At 37.5% G+C, this 20,230-nt stretch overlaps 2 protein-coding genes across 4 annotated transcripts in view; one reads left to right on the top strand and one right to left on the bottom strand.

Moving 5' to 3' along the window:
* The window catches only part of LOC148956580 (mini-chromosome maintenance complex-binding protein), an 88,613-nt gene extending 71,597 nt beyond the window's left edge, over positions 1-17,016 (bottom strand). Inside the window, exon 1 of one of the 2 annotated variants that reach the window (XM_089085991.1) lies at positions 16,923-17,016. In XM_089085991.1, the coding sequence (XP_088942117.1) occupies positions 16,923-16,983 (61 nt within the window). In that variant the 5' untranslated portion in view covers positions 16,984-17,016. Of the gene's footprint in view, positions 1-16,853 lie in introns of both variants that reach the window. The other variant, XM_089085989.1, reaches the window with a different exon arrangement.
* Positions 17,017-17,086: 70 nt separating this feature from the next.
* Positions 17,087-20,230, top strand: part of Naa15-16 (N-alpha-acetyltransferase 15/16) — a 67,949-nt gene continuing 64,805 nt past the window's right edge. Inside the window, exon 1 of one of the 2 annotated variants that reach the window (XM_089085984.1) lies at positions 17,087-17,227. The gene's annotated coding sequence lies outside the window, so the exon portion shown is untranslated. Of the gene's footprint in view, positions 17,282-20,230 lie in introns of both variants that reach the window. The other variant, XM_089085988.1, reaches the window with a different exon arrangement.

Below are 20,230 nucleotides of genomic sequence, written 5' to 3'. Positions count from 1 at the left end.
AAGAATTTGGGTTGGATAAAAAGGAGTATTATTGTTTGTTTGGACGGAAATTATGTGAGACTTTTGATCTTCTACATAACTGAAGCCATCACAACCCCTGAAATAGGATTTTCTTATCGATAAATACATTATATACATTTGTTTAAATACATTGAAATACTTCATATAAATAGAAAAAGAAAATAGCACCATTTAAAATTGCTGAAAACTAAGTTCCTTGCAGTATTTGTCACCTCAAAGAAATTTCCTGATGGGGATGATGATGACCTGCCTTGCCTTTTCCACCTTGTGCTGGTAGAAATCAGAATGTAACATTTTAGTGGTACAGAGAAACAATTTAATTAATTCCTACTCCCCTCCTACCTCTTTCAACATTTATCTGAAACCTTGTGAAGAGTAAGCAGTTTGTCCATTATAATGTACTTTTTTAGGAATCTACCCTACTCCCACCTAAACAATGACTCATCCTTCCCTCATTATAGCTGATATGCAATTACAGATTGCCAAACATAACCTCATTTCATTACAAATAAAGCAAATCAACTTGATTGAATCCAGTGCTGCCACCATGTGGCATTACTTCTTTTACAACAGGAGAGCTTAAAATATAGTTATTCATACTTTTAAATCAATTAGCTTTTCAGAATTTTAAATTGATTCCAAATTCATCCTCTTTGGGGTAAAGTCGTAGTTTTGTGCCCTAAAATAGCAAGAAAACAAGAATTTTCCCAGGTCCAATCTGTATGGTCACTCAAAAAAGAGCTTTAAACTTATGTTTGAATGGGCTCCCTCTCAATTATTTCGGACCTTCAGTTTAATAAAATCACCCTTGGGAAACAACAAAACAAATAAACATGCAATGATGTTTCTTCTGGAAAAAAAAGCGAAATTCCACATTTGGAAGATTGGAGCTTGAAACCTCTATGGTAGGATTCTCTGATATGATGTATCTAATAAAGAGATTTTCAAAAAGATCACTTGCTTTTTTCTGGGGGGAGGGTGCATTTTGTATCATTTTGCAGGCAATTTAATTGCTCTTTTTATTTGAGAGTTTTTTTTCTATAAGTATTTAAAAATAAACTTACTCCTACAAAAAAAATTCTTGAAATATATTCCCTGTCACCCAACCACCACTGATATTTTGGCATTTACCCCCCGCCCCAGGAAAATTTTCTGCTGGCACCCTTGTTGTCATGTAGGAATAAACTCTTATAGTTTTGGGCAACACTATCAATAGACTGATGAATAGCCAAGAGTGAGTGCTCCATACTTCTTGAAGTAGGACTCCTGTAAAGATAACTAAATGCAATGGGACCCCCAGGTAGGTTAATAGATATCCAAATTTGTTCTACCCATGGTTCATAATATAACTTAATATAAATTATGCCTACCTAGATCTTATTGCATACATATATTGCAAGGCCGTATCCAGAGGGGGGGGGGGGTTACCCGGTTTGAATCCCCCCAAAATTTTTTACTGAGTCGAAAATAAGTCGAAAATTAGTAAAACCTAGGTAAAAATCAGTATAATTAGTCGAAAACTGAGTCAAAAATTAGTAACCCCCCCCCCGAAAAAGTAAAAAATTAGTAAACCCCCCCCCCCCCCCGAAAAAAAATCCTGGATCCGCCCTTGATATATTGCAACACTATCATACTTTTTTGTGTTCTTTAAATGCATTTGAATGTGATACCATTCACATGAAAAATGTTAAAGTAAATTCAGCCAAAGGATACATGTTCTGCCCATGATATAACAAAATATTGTCATGCCCCATCAGTGGGGCATGTACCAAATGTTGAGAATCATAGCCATTGATCTTAATTCTCTTAATTAGCAGCTGCATTTACACACGGCAAGAGTACTCGGTATGCATTAACAAAGAATTAACCCAGAATATAGAAGGAATGTATGAATCACTTTTCCTGGAAATATGTTTACCTTCACAGAAGAAATTAACAGTTGGAGAAGTATACCGCCCACCGGCAGGATCTGTTTCTTCATTCTTGGAAAACTTAAGCCAAATATCGGATCATCTAGAGAAACAAGGGAATGAAGCTATCTTCTTCTTCTTCTTCCATTTTACAGCAAGCGGGCTTTTTAGTAAAACTATTTAGCCCTTTTCCTTTTACTTCACTCTTTGGGCTACAGAGCTACTGGCTTGATTGCCTCATATTTATTACATATATTCAGATATCTTTCAGCAGATCTTTCAACTCTAGGAGTTCAAATATAAGATGATAGAGGTCAATTTCTATGCTCTGTGTGCAGGTATAGTTGGCTAGGCTCTTGGCTGATAGTGGGATTTTGTGGAGTTTGAAAAATGTTAACAGTTTACAAAGCAAGGTATGTTGTGCAGACGTCAGCATATTACATTCAAATAGGCAATGGTCAATTGTTTCATTATTCATATTACAATGCCTGCAAAGAGGGGACAGGGGAATTGAACCACTTGAATTAGAAAGCTTATATGAGAATGCAAGGAAATTTAGTCCATTTGTTCCAGAACGAATTCTATGATAAATTTTAGAAAGATACTTATTGGGAAAGGGGGAAAGGATAGAATTAATCATATTAAAATTAATATCTGATAGCCTCCATCGGTAAATATCTCTAATTGGGATTGGTCTCCCACTTGGCTGGTCAATATTTATAGCATTTTTTGCTATTTCATCAACCTGATGATTACCGCTTATGCCAGAGTGGCTAGGAATGTACTGAAAGTAAGTTTTTATGCCACTTGAAGCAGATGCAACAGAAGTATGCTCTCGATATCTCTAGCCGGTTTAGCTGCCTCCAAGTTCTGGACGACCCTGAAGTAGCCTGGAAGTCTTTCAAGGATAACATACTCGATTCTGATGGCAGTATCAGTGGCTAGAGCAGACGCAAGAATAAACCCTGGATATCCCAGGAGACTCTGTCTGTAATCAAGCTACGCCTGATGGCCCGCTTAGCAAAGAACATGCCAGAGTACAGACGACTCAATGGCCTGCACAATAGCCTACTGCACAGTGACAGGAAAACCTTTGTCGACAAGAAAGCCAGTGATCTTGAAGATGCCTCAAGAAAAGGAGACACTTGCTCCCTGTACAAACACCTCCGCGAGCTGACGGAAGGGAAGACTTCCACCGTGAGCCGTGTTTTTTCTGCTGACGGAAGCACGCCGGATGACGATGCAGGCCAACTCTCTGCCTGGAGCAGTCACTTCTCAACGCTTCTGAATGCCGAGGCAGTTGCTCATCCCGACCCTGATCTGATTGCAGCAGCAATGACCACACCCGAGGCTACTTCCTACCTCGTATCGCAACCGTTTACCACCTTTGAAATCCGAAATGCTGTAAAACGGTTAAATAATAATTGAGCACCCGGTGTCTTTGGTATTTCTACAGAACTCCTCAAGTACGGGGGTGCAGTGATGATTCTGTTGCTCCAGATAATTTTCTCTGCTGTATGGACGACAGAAAGCACACCGAATGACTGGCGTGCTGGCATACTATTGCCGCTCTGGAAAAGTAAGGGCAGCCGTCAAATCTGCTCCAACTATTGTGGGATCACGCTTCTCTCCGTTCCTGGTAAACTCTTCGCCATGTCACTCCTTGACAGGTGTTCCACCTTTTTGCGTAGAAAGAGAAGAGTTCAGCAAGCCGGATTCATGCCCGACAGGTCGACGACGGAGCAAATGTTTACTATGCGCCAGTTGATCGAGAAGACGCGGGAGTTCCATCAAAAAGCGTACATCGCATTCGTGGACTTTAAGGCTGCCTACGATTCTATTGATCGCCATTCATTTTTGCTCATACTAAGAACTACGGGTCTACCCAAGAAATATTGCTCACTTTTTGAGAAGCTGTATGATGATACGGAAAGCTGCTTGCAAGTCAATGGAAGACGCAGTCCCACATTCTCGGTGAAGACTGGCGTCCGCCAAGGTTGTGCCGCCGCTCCCGAGCTTTTCAACTGCGTCATAGACCAAGTTATGGCCAGCACGATGAATCGCCTTCAATTCGGTTTTCAGTTCGGAGACCGGGTGCTCTCTGATGCTGACTTCACCGACGACATAGTGCCAGTTGCGAGCACCGTCGAAAAGATCACCAAAGCTCTCCAGATGCTCTCAGAATAAGCCTCGAAAGTTGTACTGAAGATCAACTGGCAGAAAACCAAAGCTATGCTCCTTGAGCCCCCCATGTCCCGTTTACTGTCAAGCAAGTCAACGTCGGAAGCAGCCGAGTAGATGTCATTGAAGAATTCAATTACCTGAGATCTATTCTGTCAAATGATGGCTTGATCACAAAAGAGCTTACATCTCGAATTGCCAAGGCTTCAGCACTTGTTGGGAGGCTTAGCAGCATTTGGCGAAAGCCAAACATAAGCCAATTTACCAAAATGCGCATCTACAATGCGTCAGTCAGCACCGTGCTGCTGTATGGAGCGGAGACGTGACCAGCTGCCAAATCTATCCTCAGCGCCGTCGATGTCGCTCAGACGAAACATCTCCGAAGAATCGAAAGACTTCACTGGACTGACCTCGTTAGCAGCCAGACTCTCCTATCACGTACAGCTCAAACTCCTTTTTCAGCGCAGCTTGCCCAGCGTACTGTTCGGTGGTATGGCCACCTCCTTCGCATGCCACGCGACACCCCAGCACGGGTCGCATTTGACTTCGATCCCACCCTACACGGATGGAAACGACCCAGAGGACGCCCGCACACTAGGTGGAAAGACAAAGCCGATGAATTCCTCACCCAAGCCCACATCCCGGTGGAAGAAGCTGCGATCCTGGCAAGCGATAGGTCAACCTGGAGGCGCCTAGTATCATCGTTCTCTACGCCAAACCCTCGGCAGGAGCCTTAAGTCAAGTAAGTCAAGTAAGTCAATGATAAGTGTCAATGTCCAACTTATATTGAGGAGCTGAGGCCAGCAACTCAAGGCTTGATAAAGAGTCGGAATAGATGATAATATTATTCGAATTTTCAATCAAAGGTTGGTTTTGCTTAAGGTGTTCTAATGCCATGATTATGGCATTTAACTCAGCAGACATTATAGATAAATTATTAAATAATTTCTCGCCCATTGCAATATTCAGGTGAGGAAGGAATACACCACTTGCTACCTTCTCATTCATTTTTGACCCATCAACAAATATTTGGAAGTGGTTTTTATATGTAATTGTATTAAGTTCTGCAAATTTTTTCTGGACAAAAGCAATAGGGGTTAAATCTATAATCCATTTTGAAAATTCAGTTTTTATTATGGGGAATGACCAATTCCATGGAGGGGAATGGGGGAAAGTAGGTGCAATAGACTTTGCTGGTACAGGGAGCTTCTTTTGAACATTGGCATAATCATCTGCAATACCTCTATTCATGGCTGGATTTCTTAACAAATTATGTAATGTGTGTGAACTATTTAATTCAATTTTTGTAAGATGTTTTGTCAAGAGAAAGCTACGTCTCTCCCTTATTGTTGTTAATCCACTCTCCATAAGCAGAAACTTGGTGTTTGTGGGTTTCCTAAGACCAAATATGAGACGTATTATATCATTTTGTGTTGTTTAATTTTTTTGCATCTGGGCCTTTGCACATGCACCATAGACAATGAGCCCATAGTCAATTTGGGGTCTTATATGTGATTTATAAAACTGGAGTAAGGTTTTCTCCTTACAACCCCAGGGTGTGGAAAGAGGTCTTTTTAGTATATTTTCTTTTCTATAACATTTTTATATTGTGTTTGAAATGTGGAGGTGGAAATTAAGTTTTTTGGTCAAGCATGAGACCTAGTTAATTAATATGATTATCTTCTGGAATATTTGTTTTATTTAGAGTTAGTTTTGCATTAAGATTGTTTCACTTCCGGTGAAATTGGATTATTTTTGCCTTGGTGGGTGCAATGGGTAAATCTGAATGTTGAGAGAATTTTTCAAACTGGAAAAGTGACTTTTGCAGATTTGACTGTGCTATCTGAAAGGTGTTGCCAGATGACCATAGTACCAGATCATCAGCATATTGTCGATTTGTGTGGGGTAGGTTCATGTCCCAGAGATATAGGGCAAATAGGAGGCAACTGAGGACTGCTCCCTGAGGTAGGCCTTTGGATATTGTCTTTTGGGGTGAAGAGGCTGAACCAACACAAACAATGAAACTCCGCACTTCTATGGAGGATTTGATAAAAGATACTAGCTTAGGAGGTACTCCAAGGCTTGCAAGTTTGTTTAAAAGGATTTGGTAGTTCACATTGTCATATGCCCCTTCAAAATCTAGGAAAGCTGCCACTAGGATACTATTTTTTGAGAAAGATTCATTTATTGCAATTGTTAGCAAAATGAAAGCATCTGTTGAGGAGTGGTATTTCCTGAATCCAGTTTGAGTGTGTGGGATCATGTTATTTTTCTCAACAAACCAGATGAGTCTGTGATAAATCATTTTCTCCATTATTTTCCCCATCACAGGTGTAATCATTATGGGCCTATAAGACTCAGGGTTATCTTTTGGTTTATTTTTCTTTAGGATTGGTAGGAGGGACGAACATTTCCATATATTGGGGAACCTAGAAGATGCCCAAGCGTGATTATATCAATTTAGCAGTTCTTGTTTGTATGAAGGTGTGAGATTCTTTATCCATGTAGGGTGTATATTGTCATAGCTGCTGCTAGTTTTGGTCCTAATATGATGTATTGCATTATTCAATTCCTGGATTGAAAATGGATTAGTTATGCACTCGGATCCTGGGCGTGGTTGGTAGCTTGGGTTCATAGCAATTGTGGACAGTTTGCTCTGATTATTTGATGTTAGCTTATTAACAAATAGAGTTGCAAATAGGTTAGCCTTTTCATTATCATTATCATAATGGGTATTATTATGTATAAGCTCATACAGGAGTGGGTTGGGGGAAGTCTTTTTCCCACATATGTGACTTATGACTTTATGTATAATTGGCTCATGCGTTTCTCTGGAGAGATTTGCAAAATTATTCCAGTAATTATATTTAGCATCTGTTATAGTCCTTTTTAGATTAGATTCTGCTTGTAATTTTTTAAAATATGTAGTAGGTGCTGTTTTTTTTATGAATTCTGTCATAGCTGTCTTTTTCATCCTCCATTTATTTAGGCACTCATTTGTCCACCATGCTTTAGGAATTTGTTTGGGGAATGTTTTCTTAGGTGTTGTCTTGGGGATAGCATGATTAGTTGTATTTATTAGTAAAGATGTCAAGGCTTCAGCATGTATGTCAACTGTTGTGTTAGAAATGCATGAACTTTGGGTGAAACTTGTGATTTCATCATTTAGCTTATTTTGGAACATAGACCAATTTGCTTTAGTGTTGATATATTTGGAGGTATGAGATAAAGTTTCAGCAGGTTGATTTAGGGAGCAAACTATAGCAAAGTGGTCTGTACATAGACTATCAATTTTATTTATGTAAACTTTGTTCAAAAAATTTAAAGACACAATTTGTAGGTCAATTGTGGAGAATTTCCCACTTTTGGGGTTGAAATATGTATTCAGGTTTGGAGGGGTAGCAACAGCTAAATCATTATTATTTGAAGTCATATGCTCAATAAATTTACCAGCTTTATTTGCTGGTTTATTCCCCCACAAAAGGCTGTGGGCATTGAAATCACCACAAATAATGATATTTTTTAACATATTAGAATTATTTATATAATTAAAGAAATCCTTGGCATCTGTAGTTTGGCCATTAGGGTTATAAAAGCTTATTATGTAGGTTTTTAAATTATTCAGCCAAACACTTATACCAATTACATCAACATAATTTTCAAAATCTGGAAAATTGATGACACAAAATTTTATATTATTATTAACTAATAAAGCTACACCTCCTCCTTTTCTCTCTGAAGATCTATCCTTTCCCAGGATAGTATATCCCAGGGACTTAATTTGTTGATTTTGGGTTAAATGAGTTTCCTAGAGGCAAGCAATATTAATGGAATTATTATTCATAAATGATATTAGTTCATTTAGCTTATTTTCTGTGAGTGATCTTACATTCCATTGGAGTATTGATAAATGTTGTGTTGTTGATTTATTCTTCATATGACTGTGTATCAATGTTCAGCTTTGTTAAAAGTAAAGCAAGATCTTTTTTTGCTTGAATGAGCATATCATCTGGGATGTAGATGTTTGCCAATTCTGCAATAATTTTTGTTTTCTGTAGATGATGTATGTTCATGGCCTGCACTGCATTACAGTTTAGAATGAATAAGCATATATTTGGGGTTTGCATTTTTGGTTGTGCATCCTGTTTGTTGGTTAAGGGATTGATTCCTGGTAGTGTTTCTGGTTTGTTTCTTCTTGGGAGGGGGGGCCAGGCTGACCTCATCTCACCGGACAAGGGGGCTTGTTGGCTTGGTGATTCCTTCTGATAGGGATTTGAGCTAGGGGGCTTAGAAGATGGTGTTTTATATTGGGTGCTTGATGCATTGGGGGCATTTGACTTTGGGGTTTTGGTTGGTTTCATTACAGGCTTTTTTTGGTATTGTTGGGCAGCATTTGCTTCCATTGCTGCAAAGGGGTATGTGATGGCCTTCTCTGTTGATATTCGGAGTGTTAGAGCTCTTTTCTTGTATGCAGGGCATAATAATTTATTTGTAGATTCACGTGGGCCTTTGCAATTGATGCATGTAGGCTGAGTGTTGTTGCAAGTTGTCAGCTCTTTAGGGTGGAAAGATTTACAATTACTACACTCTTGGAGAATTTCATTGCATTTGTTTGTCGTGTGTCCGAATTTGAAACACTTCTGACACTGAATAGGCTTAGGTTTGTATTCCTTGTGTGGTTTGATTTGCCCAAATAGGAATAATTTTTCTGGGATATCAATTTTATCCTTCAGTGTGAATAAAAAGGATCTACTAGTTTTTAGGTCCTTAGAGTTAGGTTTTCCAAGTTGAGTAACATCCTCAACTGGGATTGTGTTTCCAGCACTATCTGAGAGGCCTTCTTTTAACTCCTGAGTAGATATCTCTGGGGGAACATTATAAACTACTATTTTTGTTGGTGATTCTTTAGGGTTCCAATTAGATCCAATAATTGGGTTATTCTGAAGGGATTTTAGGCTAGTTATTGTATCTGCTGATTTCTGATCTTCTACAGCTATTAGCAGAGATCCATCACGGTTAATGTTAAGAGAAAACGTTGATTTTAGCAATTTAAAAATTGCAACTCTTATTGCAGTGATCATTTTTATTTCAAAGGGGGTAGTGGGAGTAATTTTAAGGTAGATTCCTAAGTTTTTGGAGGGAGGATCTTGGGCAGGGAGAGGGGAAATGCTTTTAATTGGGGAGATTTTTTTCCTTTTTTTAGAACTTCTAGAGAGGACCTCTTGAAACCCATTATCATCTATGGTTACATTAGCCCCTACACTTATAATTATCCTATTCTCCAAATTGGAGCTATCATTAGAACTTTGAGATAGGGTGCTTGACCAGCCAGGATGGGTATCTTTCACTATGACACTTTCACTGGAATTTGATTTGGGATCTGGGGGGACTTTTTTTTTTGGAGGACTTCTAATAATTGACTATTGGAAAAAGCTTTAAACACAGAAATAAAACTAAAAAAAGAAGCGAAAATAGATGATATCAAACAGTCTGCACCATACTATGGGGGAGGATAAACACCACAATATAGCCCTGTGGATGTCTTGAGCAGATTTGGTTTGGTACAACTGCTGATTAGAAGAGATAATAATCACAAGAAAATATATTTTGATTTTTTTAAAAGGTTGATGTTGCAAACTGATCTTAATGGGGGACTTCAACATCAATCTTACTCTTCCTCTATCTTCCGGTGCGACAGATCTGCTTAGTATAATGTCTGCTTTGAATATGTACCCCTCGACAACGATTCCAACCCGAGTAACTGCCACTTCCCACTCACTGATTGACAACATTTTTTCGACTCTGCCTCCAACATCAGCCTCAGTTCTGCTATCCGACAACTCATATCACTTCCCTCTGCTTACAAATTTCAATATACAGCATGAATATCCAAAGCCTAATGCTTTGATTAAGCAGGGGTTCACTACCTGGAAACTGAATGACGAGAACTTGAAAACTCTTAATCAAAATCTGGAGAGCACATCCTGGGAAAGTGTTATGAATACAGATGATGCTAATTCAGGATTTGAGGAATTTCATAACATTTTCATGAGAATATATACGGATTGCTGTTGTAAAAAGCGTTCAAGGAAGACAGGACGGAAAAATCAACCCATAAGCCCTTGGATTAATCATGGACCGCTCCAGTGTATTAACAGGAAATATAAACTGTGGATGGATTACACAAATGACCCATGCATTGTAACGCTGGAGAAATATGAAAAATATAAAAATGTCTTTGATCAGTTTTATGTAAAGCTAAACAAGATTATTTTAGTGGGAAAATAGCTGAGAGTGGCAAAAATTCTTGGAAAATATGGAAGGTTGTTAACTCTATACTGCGTCCCTGCAGCCCCCCACCTGAGCTTCCATCTAAATTATCTGTCAATGGGGAGACAGTAACAGGACCAGATAACATTGCAAATGCATTGGGAACATTTTTTGCAGAAGTGGGCAGAAAAACAGCAGATTCTGTTGGGAATTCTGCAAAGACTTTTAAAGATTACCTTGGCCTGGCATGCACTAAGTCCATGGCAATAGCACCTGTCTCTCCATCTGAAATTCTGCTAATCGTACTAAATCTAAGAGGCAATTCGGCTTCTGGGTTTGACTGAGTACATACCAAAGCGTTAAAAGCAGTTGCCCCTTCAATCATAGAGCCCCTTACTTACCTCATAAATTTGTTTCTGCACAAGGGCACTTTCCCAGAACTGCTAAAGAAAGCTAGAATAATTTCACTGCACAAAGGGGGTTCTCGAGTTGACCCGGCTAATTAAAGACCTATTGCTATTCTCTCTGTTTTTTCATAAGTTTTTGAAAAACCTATGCAACAACAGCTACTCCAGTTTCTGGAGAAGACAGGGTTTCTTAATAATCGCCAGTTTGGGTTCAGACCAGGGCGCTCCACACAGGATGCAATAACGGTGTTAAGTTTATGGATAAACAAAGCTTTGGATTCTGGTCTACTACCTGCAGTGGTTCTGCTTGATATCAGGAAAGCATTTGATAGCATGTACCATTCAATTCTCCTTGGGAAACTGGAACATATAGGAATAAGAGGTAAAGCTCTGGATTGGTTCAGATCATATCTGAGGGACTGCAGGATTTATTTGGGAGAAGATCCTGGAAACGATGTGCTTGTTAACTGTGGTGTCCCCCAGGGCTCAATATTAGGGCCCTTACTTTTCCTGATCCATGTTAATGCTCTGATTCGAGTGCTAAACCCGGCATAAACAAATCTTTGCTGCTATAACTTTTGCCAGGATAAAAACTCCCTCTGGTCCAAAGGTGAAGATGATGAGCTTGTGGCCTTTGCTGATGACACTATGCTTGGTTGCTGTGAAATGGATAAGACAATGCTCATGTCTAAACTGAGGGAGGTTCTGGAGGGGACATATCTCTGGATGGATGCTAACCGAATTGGTATTAATGTTGAGAAATCTTGCATTCTATTAGTTTCCCGGGTTGGAAGTGTCCATCTGGAGATATGTGGTATCCAGACATCCAGAGGTGTGATTAGTTGGCCAGAAAACAATTTTGCAAAATACCTGGGAATCCTCCTCAATGAGAACCTATTATTCATGCATCATATTCAAGCAGTGGAATTGAAGCTATCCTGGAATTTTGGAATAATAAAAAAACTGAAAAGGGCTTTGCCACAGAAAGTGCTGGTCCTCCTGTACAATGCTCTTATAAAACCCCATTTGCTGTATTGTGCAATGATCTGGCAATCAACTTTAAAATCCCACCTGCGAAAACTGAATTCAATTCATCAACGATGCCTGATATTAATTGGAAAAAATGAAGAGTACTTGTCATTAGGGTCCCTGCATCAATTATCATGCTTGACCTTTGTGTTCAAGTTTTTAGCTGGAGAGCTGCCATCTGCATTTAAAAGATTATTTCGACCTATTTCAGACCAGCAAAAAAAAAAAAACAGAATTAAATGTAAGTAGTAAATTTAAATTACAAATGTATGATTTTTAAGTATGATGGGGTGGTTTCCCCTGAGGGTAAGGAACGGGAAGGTAATAGTTTTAGTTATTTGGTAAATGAGGGGTATGGTTGTGTCTGAGTTTAGGAGCGGTGACCATTCTGCATATTATGTTAAATTGTAATGATTTTGGTTCTTGGCGTCCAGAATGGACTGAGTATTTTGATTATGTGATTTATTATTTTCATTTGTTAATAAACCCATTGAACTTGAACTTGCAACAGCAACCACAATTTACTAGGTTGCAGCTATTGCTGCAACAAAAATTTAGATTATTTTTTTTTTAATACACAAGACACTATATGTAGAAATTTCCTTTAAAATTATGCATTATGAAGCTTTCTATGATGTTTCAGTGCGCTGCTAGCTGCAGAGAAGAAGAAACAGAAAAAATACACATTTGATGCAGAATTTTCCCCCAATCCCCTCCATGGAATTGGTCATTTCCCATAATAAATACTGAATTTTCAAAATGGAATAAAGATTTAACCCCCATTGCTTTTGTCAAGAAAAATTTGCAGAACTTAATACAATTACCTATAAAACTCACTTCCAAATATTTGTTGATGGGTCAAAAATGGATGAGAAAGTTGCAAGTGGTGTTTTCCTTCCTCACCTGAAAATTGCAATGGGTGAGAGATTATTTAATAATTTATCTATAATGTCTGCTGAGTTAAATGCCATAATCATGGCATTAGAACACCTTAAGCAAAACAAACCTTTGATTGAAAATTCAAATAATATTATCTTCTATTCTGACTCTTTATCAAGCCTTGAGTTGCTGACCTCAGCTCCTCAATATAAGTTGGACATTGACACTTATCATTGTCTCAGTATTATTGATAATCTTGCTTCAAATGGCATAAAAACTTACTTTCAGTACATTCCTAGCCACTCTGGCATAAGTGGTAATCATCAGGTTGATGAAATAGCAAAAAATGCTATAAATATTGACCAGCCAAGTGGGAGATCAATCCCAATTAGAGATATTTACCGATGGAGGCTATCAGATATTAATTTTAATAAGATTAATCCTATCCTTTCCCCCTTTCCCAATAAGTATCTTTCTAAAATTTATCATAGAATTCGTTCTGGAACAAATGGACTAAATTTCCTTGCATTCTCATATAACCTTTCTAATTCAAGTGGTTCAATTCCCCTGTCCCCTCTTTGCAGGCATTGTAATATGAATAATGAAACAATTGACCATTGCCTATTTGAATGTAATATGCTGATGTCTGCACAACATACCTTGCTTTGTAAACTGTTAAAATACTTCAAACACCACAAAATCCCACTATCAGCCAAGAGCCTAGCCAACTGTACCTGCACACAGAGCATAGAAATCGACATCTATCATCTTATATTTGAACTCCTAGAGTCGAAAGATCTGCTGAAAGATATCTGAATATATCTAATAAATATGAGGCAATCAAGCCAGTAGCTCTGTAGCCCACAGAGTGAAGCAAAAGGAAAAGGGCTAAATAGTTATACTGAAAAGCCCGCCTGCTGTTAAATAGAAGAAGAAGAAGAAGAAGAAGATTATTGGGGTTGCAGCAGCTTTCCTTGTTATTCATGCTTCTGATTTCCCTTGTTGTTCAAGCTAAGGGCCTGTAATTTGCCTTTATAGGGTCTTCAGACAAAGGAGTTTTAATGGTGTATTTTAGGAGTTTTAACAGTGCTATTTAATAGCAGTGAAAAAAGCTATGAAATAGAAATAATATGGTATTTTTCAAAGTCTAAAGGGGGGGGGGGCAATTGCCTGTCCCCTCCAAATGGGTGCACCTGTTACAGCCTGTGTGTTGTTAAAAAGTATCTCATAAATCCTGAGTTTGAAACTGTTTTCCAGCATTTAGTTATAATTAATAGGTTTATACACTTAACATTTTTAATTTCTGTTGTTAATTAGTTCTTTTGCACTCTAAACTGAAAATCAAACTGCATTACCTAGATAGAGGAAAACGCTCTGTCCATATTATTACCTATTTTTATTAACTTCATCATTCTATTAATCAAATTTATTGTTTTTACTAATCTAGAGACTGAGTTGGTAAGTGCTGTATCTATACAGCAAAAAGATTTTGATAGTGTTTGTCTTGTCAGTATTTTATTCTTCTGTGATTTATCTTATGATTATGTTAATTTTATTCTTCTTGCTAACTGAATTGACAAACAAGGGAGTATAATTATAGTGCTTGGCATTATAATTTTATTGATTTGCCAAAAAATATTGTAGGGGGACACCCCTGCCCACATTAGGCCTACATGATAAAACCCAGGCTAAGGTCAAGATTATGATTAATTGGATCCAATGGTTTCTTTCAGTGATAGTTCCAAGTCACTGACCTATCTTTGTCTCTTCTCTTTGACTTGTTTAAGTAGTCTTGTCATACTGATCAACTAAAGGAGCTATGGTCAATTAAAGAAAGCAGGTATTGTAGGGATTAAAGGAAAATGTCACATGAATAAAAACAAAAGTATATTTTACTTTTGGAGTAATAAATTGTGGTTGTTATATGAAAAGGTTGCACTACATTGCATTGGATTAACAATACTTCTTGATTACCTATAATGATATAGTTAATCACCAATATCATTATAGGTGATTACCTTGATTACCTATAAGGTCCTTGTATTGGCCCTACAGTGTATTGCCCCAGCTGGGTTTGATCTCTGAATCCTGTATTACCAAGCTTAGATCAAACACAATGCCATCACAGGACATGTGTTATGATTGTATTTAATGTGGACCTTAAATTACCCTAAATTGCAGCTAGGAGCAATCTAAGGATTTCTCCTTGTAGAGCTCTGGAATGATGACTAATTGTATGCAAGAATCACTGGTGATCAGGTGCTGCTCCATCTTTGATAGCATCCCAATTGAATTTACACTCTTTGGAGGACAACTCAACATCTAGCCTTCATTTAAAAACATCAACAGATTCAGCAGTAACAGTTTCATTAGATAATTTGTTCTAATTGTTGACAATATGTGTTGAAAAGAATTGAGAATGGACTCTAGATGTTGTAGACTGTTTGACAAATTTTAGTAGGTGACCTCTAATTCTTGAATTGGTACTAACAGAAGGGATTAATGCTGGGAGAATGTTAGCCCTCAATAACTTAAAGGCTAAAATGGCATCCTGTCTATTTCTCCTGTATACAAGTGTAGGGAGATTCAACTTTGATAGTCTCACAGGATAGGAAAGCTCTGGCATGCCAGATATCACTTTAGTGGCACGTCTCTGGACATCTTCAAGAACTTTTATGTCTTTTTTAAAATATGGAGAGGCAAGTGACATTCCAACTTCAAGCTTAGGATGCACAAGTCCCTTATAAAAAAGACTGATGACTTTAGAAGAACAAGTGGAGATGAAATGCAGGGTTGAACTAGCCCCAGCAGCAGACCTCTTAGCATGTGTGCTGAATTTTAATATGTTGTCAATAGTGACACCAAGATCTTGCTCATTATTAACAGGGGAAAGTGGGTGGTCTAAGAAAAAATAAGAGCAGCATGGATTCTGTTTGCCAAAGTGAATGATATGGCACTTGGGCAACATTGAGTTTAAGAAGCCAGGCCTCAGCCCAGGGACATCCACCACATGGCTAATATGGGAGTAAATATCATTTGTGATGCAAATGGCTGTTATATTTTGATTGAGGATGCCAGTCTAGGTATATATTTGCACATTAGGGGGGTGGGGGTATATATTCTGTGAATATATAGGTTCTAAGAAATTCATGAATTTCTTAGAAAAACTGGGAAAACAAGGAAAGAAGTGAAGATAAAGGCTTTCCCCTGCAAAATGTGTTATCTAGAATTATTCTGCATATTATGCAGTAAGAATTGTTTTCTTAATATGTTTCCTTATTTCCAGCTGGACTCCTAGGCTTAAAATACTGGTTGGTCAGTAGGCTAATTCAAATATTTGTATATATATATACACTGTCAAATTAGCCACCTGGTGGTATCCTTCAGCCCAGCAACCCAACAGATGAAGATTATTTTATAGCAGGGCATGATCTTCACAGGACAAAGCTGGTCCAAGAAGCTTCAGGTCATCTGCATAAAAAGTTGAATTACTACTCATAATGGAAGGAGCATTAAACTTTGGACCTGTTCAAACTTCTGAAATATCTGCCAAAAAATGTTTGCTGTGCTAGCCTATTTGCAAAAGGAGGATCAGCAGTGTAATAATACATAGGTTATTCAATCACCCTTCAAACTACCTGATCCAAATTATCTTACTGATCCTCCTTTTAAGAACACTCAGCCAACAGTTTTTAGCAATTACCAAAGAAATGTAAAAATGTCAGACAGCCTACCTTTAGGCTAGGCTAAATTTTATTACTTGTAGGCTAGATTTTATCCTCAAAACTATAATACAAGGATGAATTGTATCCTGAACAATGAGTTTATGCTCCTTTTTATTGAATTTCTGCAGCATTGTTGCAATTTAAAAAAAAGGTAGCCTAATAAAAACAAAAAAGCACTAGCCATTATAAATCACAAGGCAAGAAAGAAATTTCCAATAGTGTTAGTTCACAAGGAATGGCAACTCTACTTTGGCAGATTTTCTATATCTTTTAAGGTCAGAAATAGCCCACATGGACTAGCCTAGGCCTATGCATAATTTCCTTCATTGGTTTTGAGTGGGGTAGCCTAAGTGAGAATAGAGGGAATCATCTTCTTGATAATGAAAATTATGATATACATGATAGCCTACAATAGAAAAACTAGACACTACCAAATATAATATCAATCTCCTTCAATGGCGACTTTATGATATCCCTAGGAACTGGCATGGTAAATTTACCAGCATTCAATGTTATAAAATTTTGAATTCCTCCGCTAAAGAAAATCCTCAAATGAAACATGCACAAAAACACTCATAAAGTATTTTAGCCCCTTAAAAAAAACTGGCTAGATTTTGGAATTTTTTTCGTTTTCCTAGAAAAATTCTGATTCGTCATTAAGTTCTCAGGGGTTTTGTTAATAGGGAGTTGTCAAAAAGATGTTATGTTTACAGTTTTACCAGCTACATATTAGAAGAAGAAACGGAAGCAGATTTTAAATTGCATGCTTTTTCTGCTGTGTCTAAGCTGGAAAGCCTGACATCTGGTAATCAAGGATTTGATAGTTTTTATTTTGCTTCAAAGACAGTCAATTCTGAAGGTCATAACCATGTTTAACTTTTGAACCACTATCATCTCTTTTCAGGACTTCTAATGCTTTCCTGTGAGATCTCATGCTTTCTTCAGTTTTTTAATGGGTGATAAATTGTTCTTATTTTCTCATGCAGTGCATTCAACTATCCCTTGTCTGGCTGTCAACTAACTACCCTGGATAGAATCTCTAACAGATAGGCCTAATAACAAACTCAATTCAGCAACTTGCTAACTGAAACACTAGCCCTGTAAACAACTAAGCAAATAACAACATTAATGGCATGTGCTCTGCTGTAAATCTGGCTTATTTATACATTCTATAATGTTTTATGTTATTTATTTGTCCCATGTTGAACAATTATTTTATTTTCTTGTTCTCTGCACTTAATTAGGCCTACCTTAATTTGCACTTAGGAGTAAAACAAGGTCTAGGCTAATGTTGGGTGTGTTGTTGAGATGGCAACTTCTTTGGCAAGAAGAAGACTATTTAAACACTACATAAAATGTATGAAAGAGGGCTGTGACTGTGTTTACAGTCCAGTGATATGCCAGTAAATTTTTTGTTGTTCATATTATTGACTTATGAATAAAGTAAACATACCACTTGATGCCTTTTTTTATGTTGTTTCCAAATATAGTAATCATTTTTGTCAGAAATGAAGGTAAATTTTTACTAAATCATATTATTGACTTACAAATAAAATGAATATACAACTTGATACCTTCTATATGTTTGCACATTAGGGGGGGGGGGTGGCAAATTTTATTTGTGATGTAAATGGGAGGTAAGTTTAAACTTTACCCTACCATCCTAATGTGCAGATATATACCCTGAATTGGTATATAGGGGTGAGAGTAAAATTAATTTCTGACAAAAATGATTATTATATTTGGAAAGAGCATAAACAAAGGCATTGAGTAGTATATTCACTTTATTTCTAAGTCAATAATATGATTTGGTAAATATTTACCAAAATGAATTTTACCCCCACCCCTATATATACCTATTTGGGTAAATTTTTGCAGTTCATATTATTGACTTACAAATAAAGTAAATATACCACTTAATGCCTTTTTTTATGCTCTTTCTAAATATAATAATCACTTTTGTTGGAAATGAATTTTATCCCCACCCCTATATATACCAACTCAGGGTATATATTTGCACATTGGGGGGGGGGGGTAGGTTAAATTCAAACTTACCTCTCATTTAAATAAAATTTACCCCATCCCCCCTATTCTGCAAATATATACCCTGAATTGGTATATATAGGGGTGGGAATAAAATTCATTTCCAACAAAAATGATTTCCTATATTTGCACATTAGGGGGAGGGGGTAAAGATTAAACTTACCTCTCATTTACATCAGAAATAAAATTTACTTATTTTACTACAACATAAAAGCAATGTCAATCAATCAGTTTAGAAAAACAATTACAAACATAAAGCAGTTACTAAGCCCAAGAAGCTTTGCTTGTAATGGGCCACACAAGACAAGGACATTTGTCAGATAAGAGATTTAATATATAACTGAAAAAGGTTTTAAATGAAGAGAAGAGAGACATATAAATAAGGATAGAATCTAAAAAGGTTTTAAAATCTGAAAAAGATATTGAATGAAGAGAAGAGAGACATATAAATTTGGATAGAATAAAAAAAAAAAATTACTAAACTGGAAACACCTTATTTGAAACTGCCTTTGCAGAGAGAAATAGAGGTATAGAGTTCCATAGTAGAACTGATTGACAGACAGGAGACCTCTGAGCTGCTGTTGATGATTGTTTGGGGTTAAATAAATTTATGAAAAAAAATACATATAGAAGAAGAGTACCTGCCTGAGCCTGTCTGTAAGAAAAACTGCTGCAGAGGTGGTGGAAGTGTACCTAGAAAAGCAGAATGCACTAAGTAAAGATTACTTTTACCCACAATACAATCCAGCAGAGCTATTCCAGTAACATTATAAAGATCAGAGGAAGGGTAAAGCAGAGGGAGAAGAATAATAGCCTTCACTGCCCTGTTTTGGGCTCTTTGAAGTGAGCAGAGAAGAGAGTACTACCCCAGACAGAGCAGCAATAAGAAAGGTAAGGAAAAATAAAAGCATAATAAATAGAAAGCAAAACTTCTTGGGGAAGAAATGAGTTAATCTGGTGCAACATTGAAGACTGGCAGAGGACAAGGGAGCAGGTGTGAGTTATATAGGGTTTAAAAGAAAGAAATCAGTCAAGATACACACCAAGAAATTTCACAATAGTAGCTTGCAGTATAATGTTGTTTCCATAAGTCAGGATGATTGTCATCTCTCATACAATACCAACCAAGGCTCCTATAAGAACTGGCTAATGATGTCTCAACTCCACTATGTCAAATATTTCAGAAGTCCCTTGACTCAAAGACTATGCCTTTGGATTAGAAGAGCTCTCAAATTATATCCATATTCAAGAAAGGTGACAACACAAATGCAGAGAATTATTGGCTGATCAGCTTAACCTCAGCTATAGCAAAAACCCTGGAATGTATTGTGAATGCAGAAATTCTGACACATCTTCTGTCCAATAGTATACTGTCACCAGACCAGCACAGCTTCCTTCCAGGAAAGTCAGTAGAGACCAACTTACTTGAAACTTACAGTATCATAACTGACCTTCTGAAGAGGGGAGTACCTGTTCGCCCTTTTTTGCTTGACCTCACCAAAGCATTTGACAAGGTGCCCCAATGATGCCTTAGGGCCACATTATTAGCAGTTGGCATCCACACTGATGTAGTAGAATGGGTGACAAATTTCCTGAGAGACCAAGAGCAGCAGGTCCAACTTTTCACCAATAATATTGATAAAGTATTCTCTGAACCATGTGATGTTATGAGTGGAGTTCCTCAGGATACCATGTTAGGCCCCACCCTCTTCCTCATTTACATGAATGATATGACAAAGGAAGCCACAAATAACATCACACTTTA

Source organism: Artemia sp. Qi Xiang Cuo, chromosome 1, assembly GCF_049724085.1.
Source record: "Artemia sp. Qi Xiang Cuo chromosome 1, ASM4972408v1, whole genome shotgun sequence".
NCBI classification, from domain to species: domain Eukaryota; kingdom Metazoa; phylum Arthropoda; class Branchiopoda; order Anostraca; family Artemiidae; genus Artemia; species Artemia sp. Qi Xiang Cuo.
This window is presented reverse-complemented; position numbering and strand designations above follow the sequence as displayed.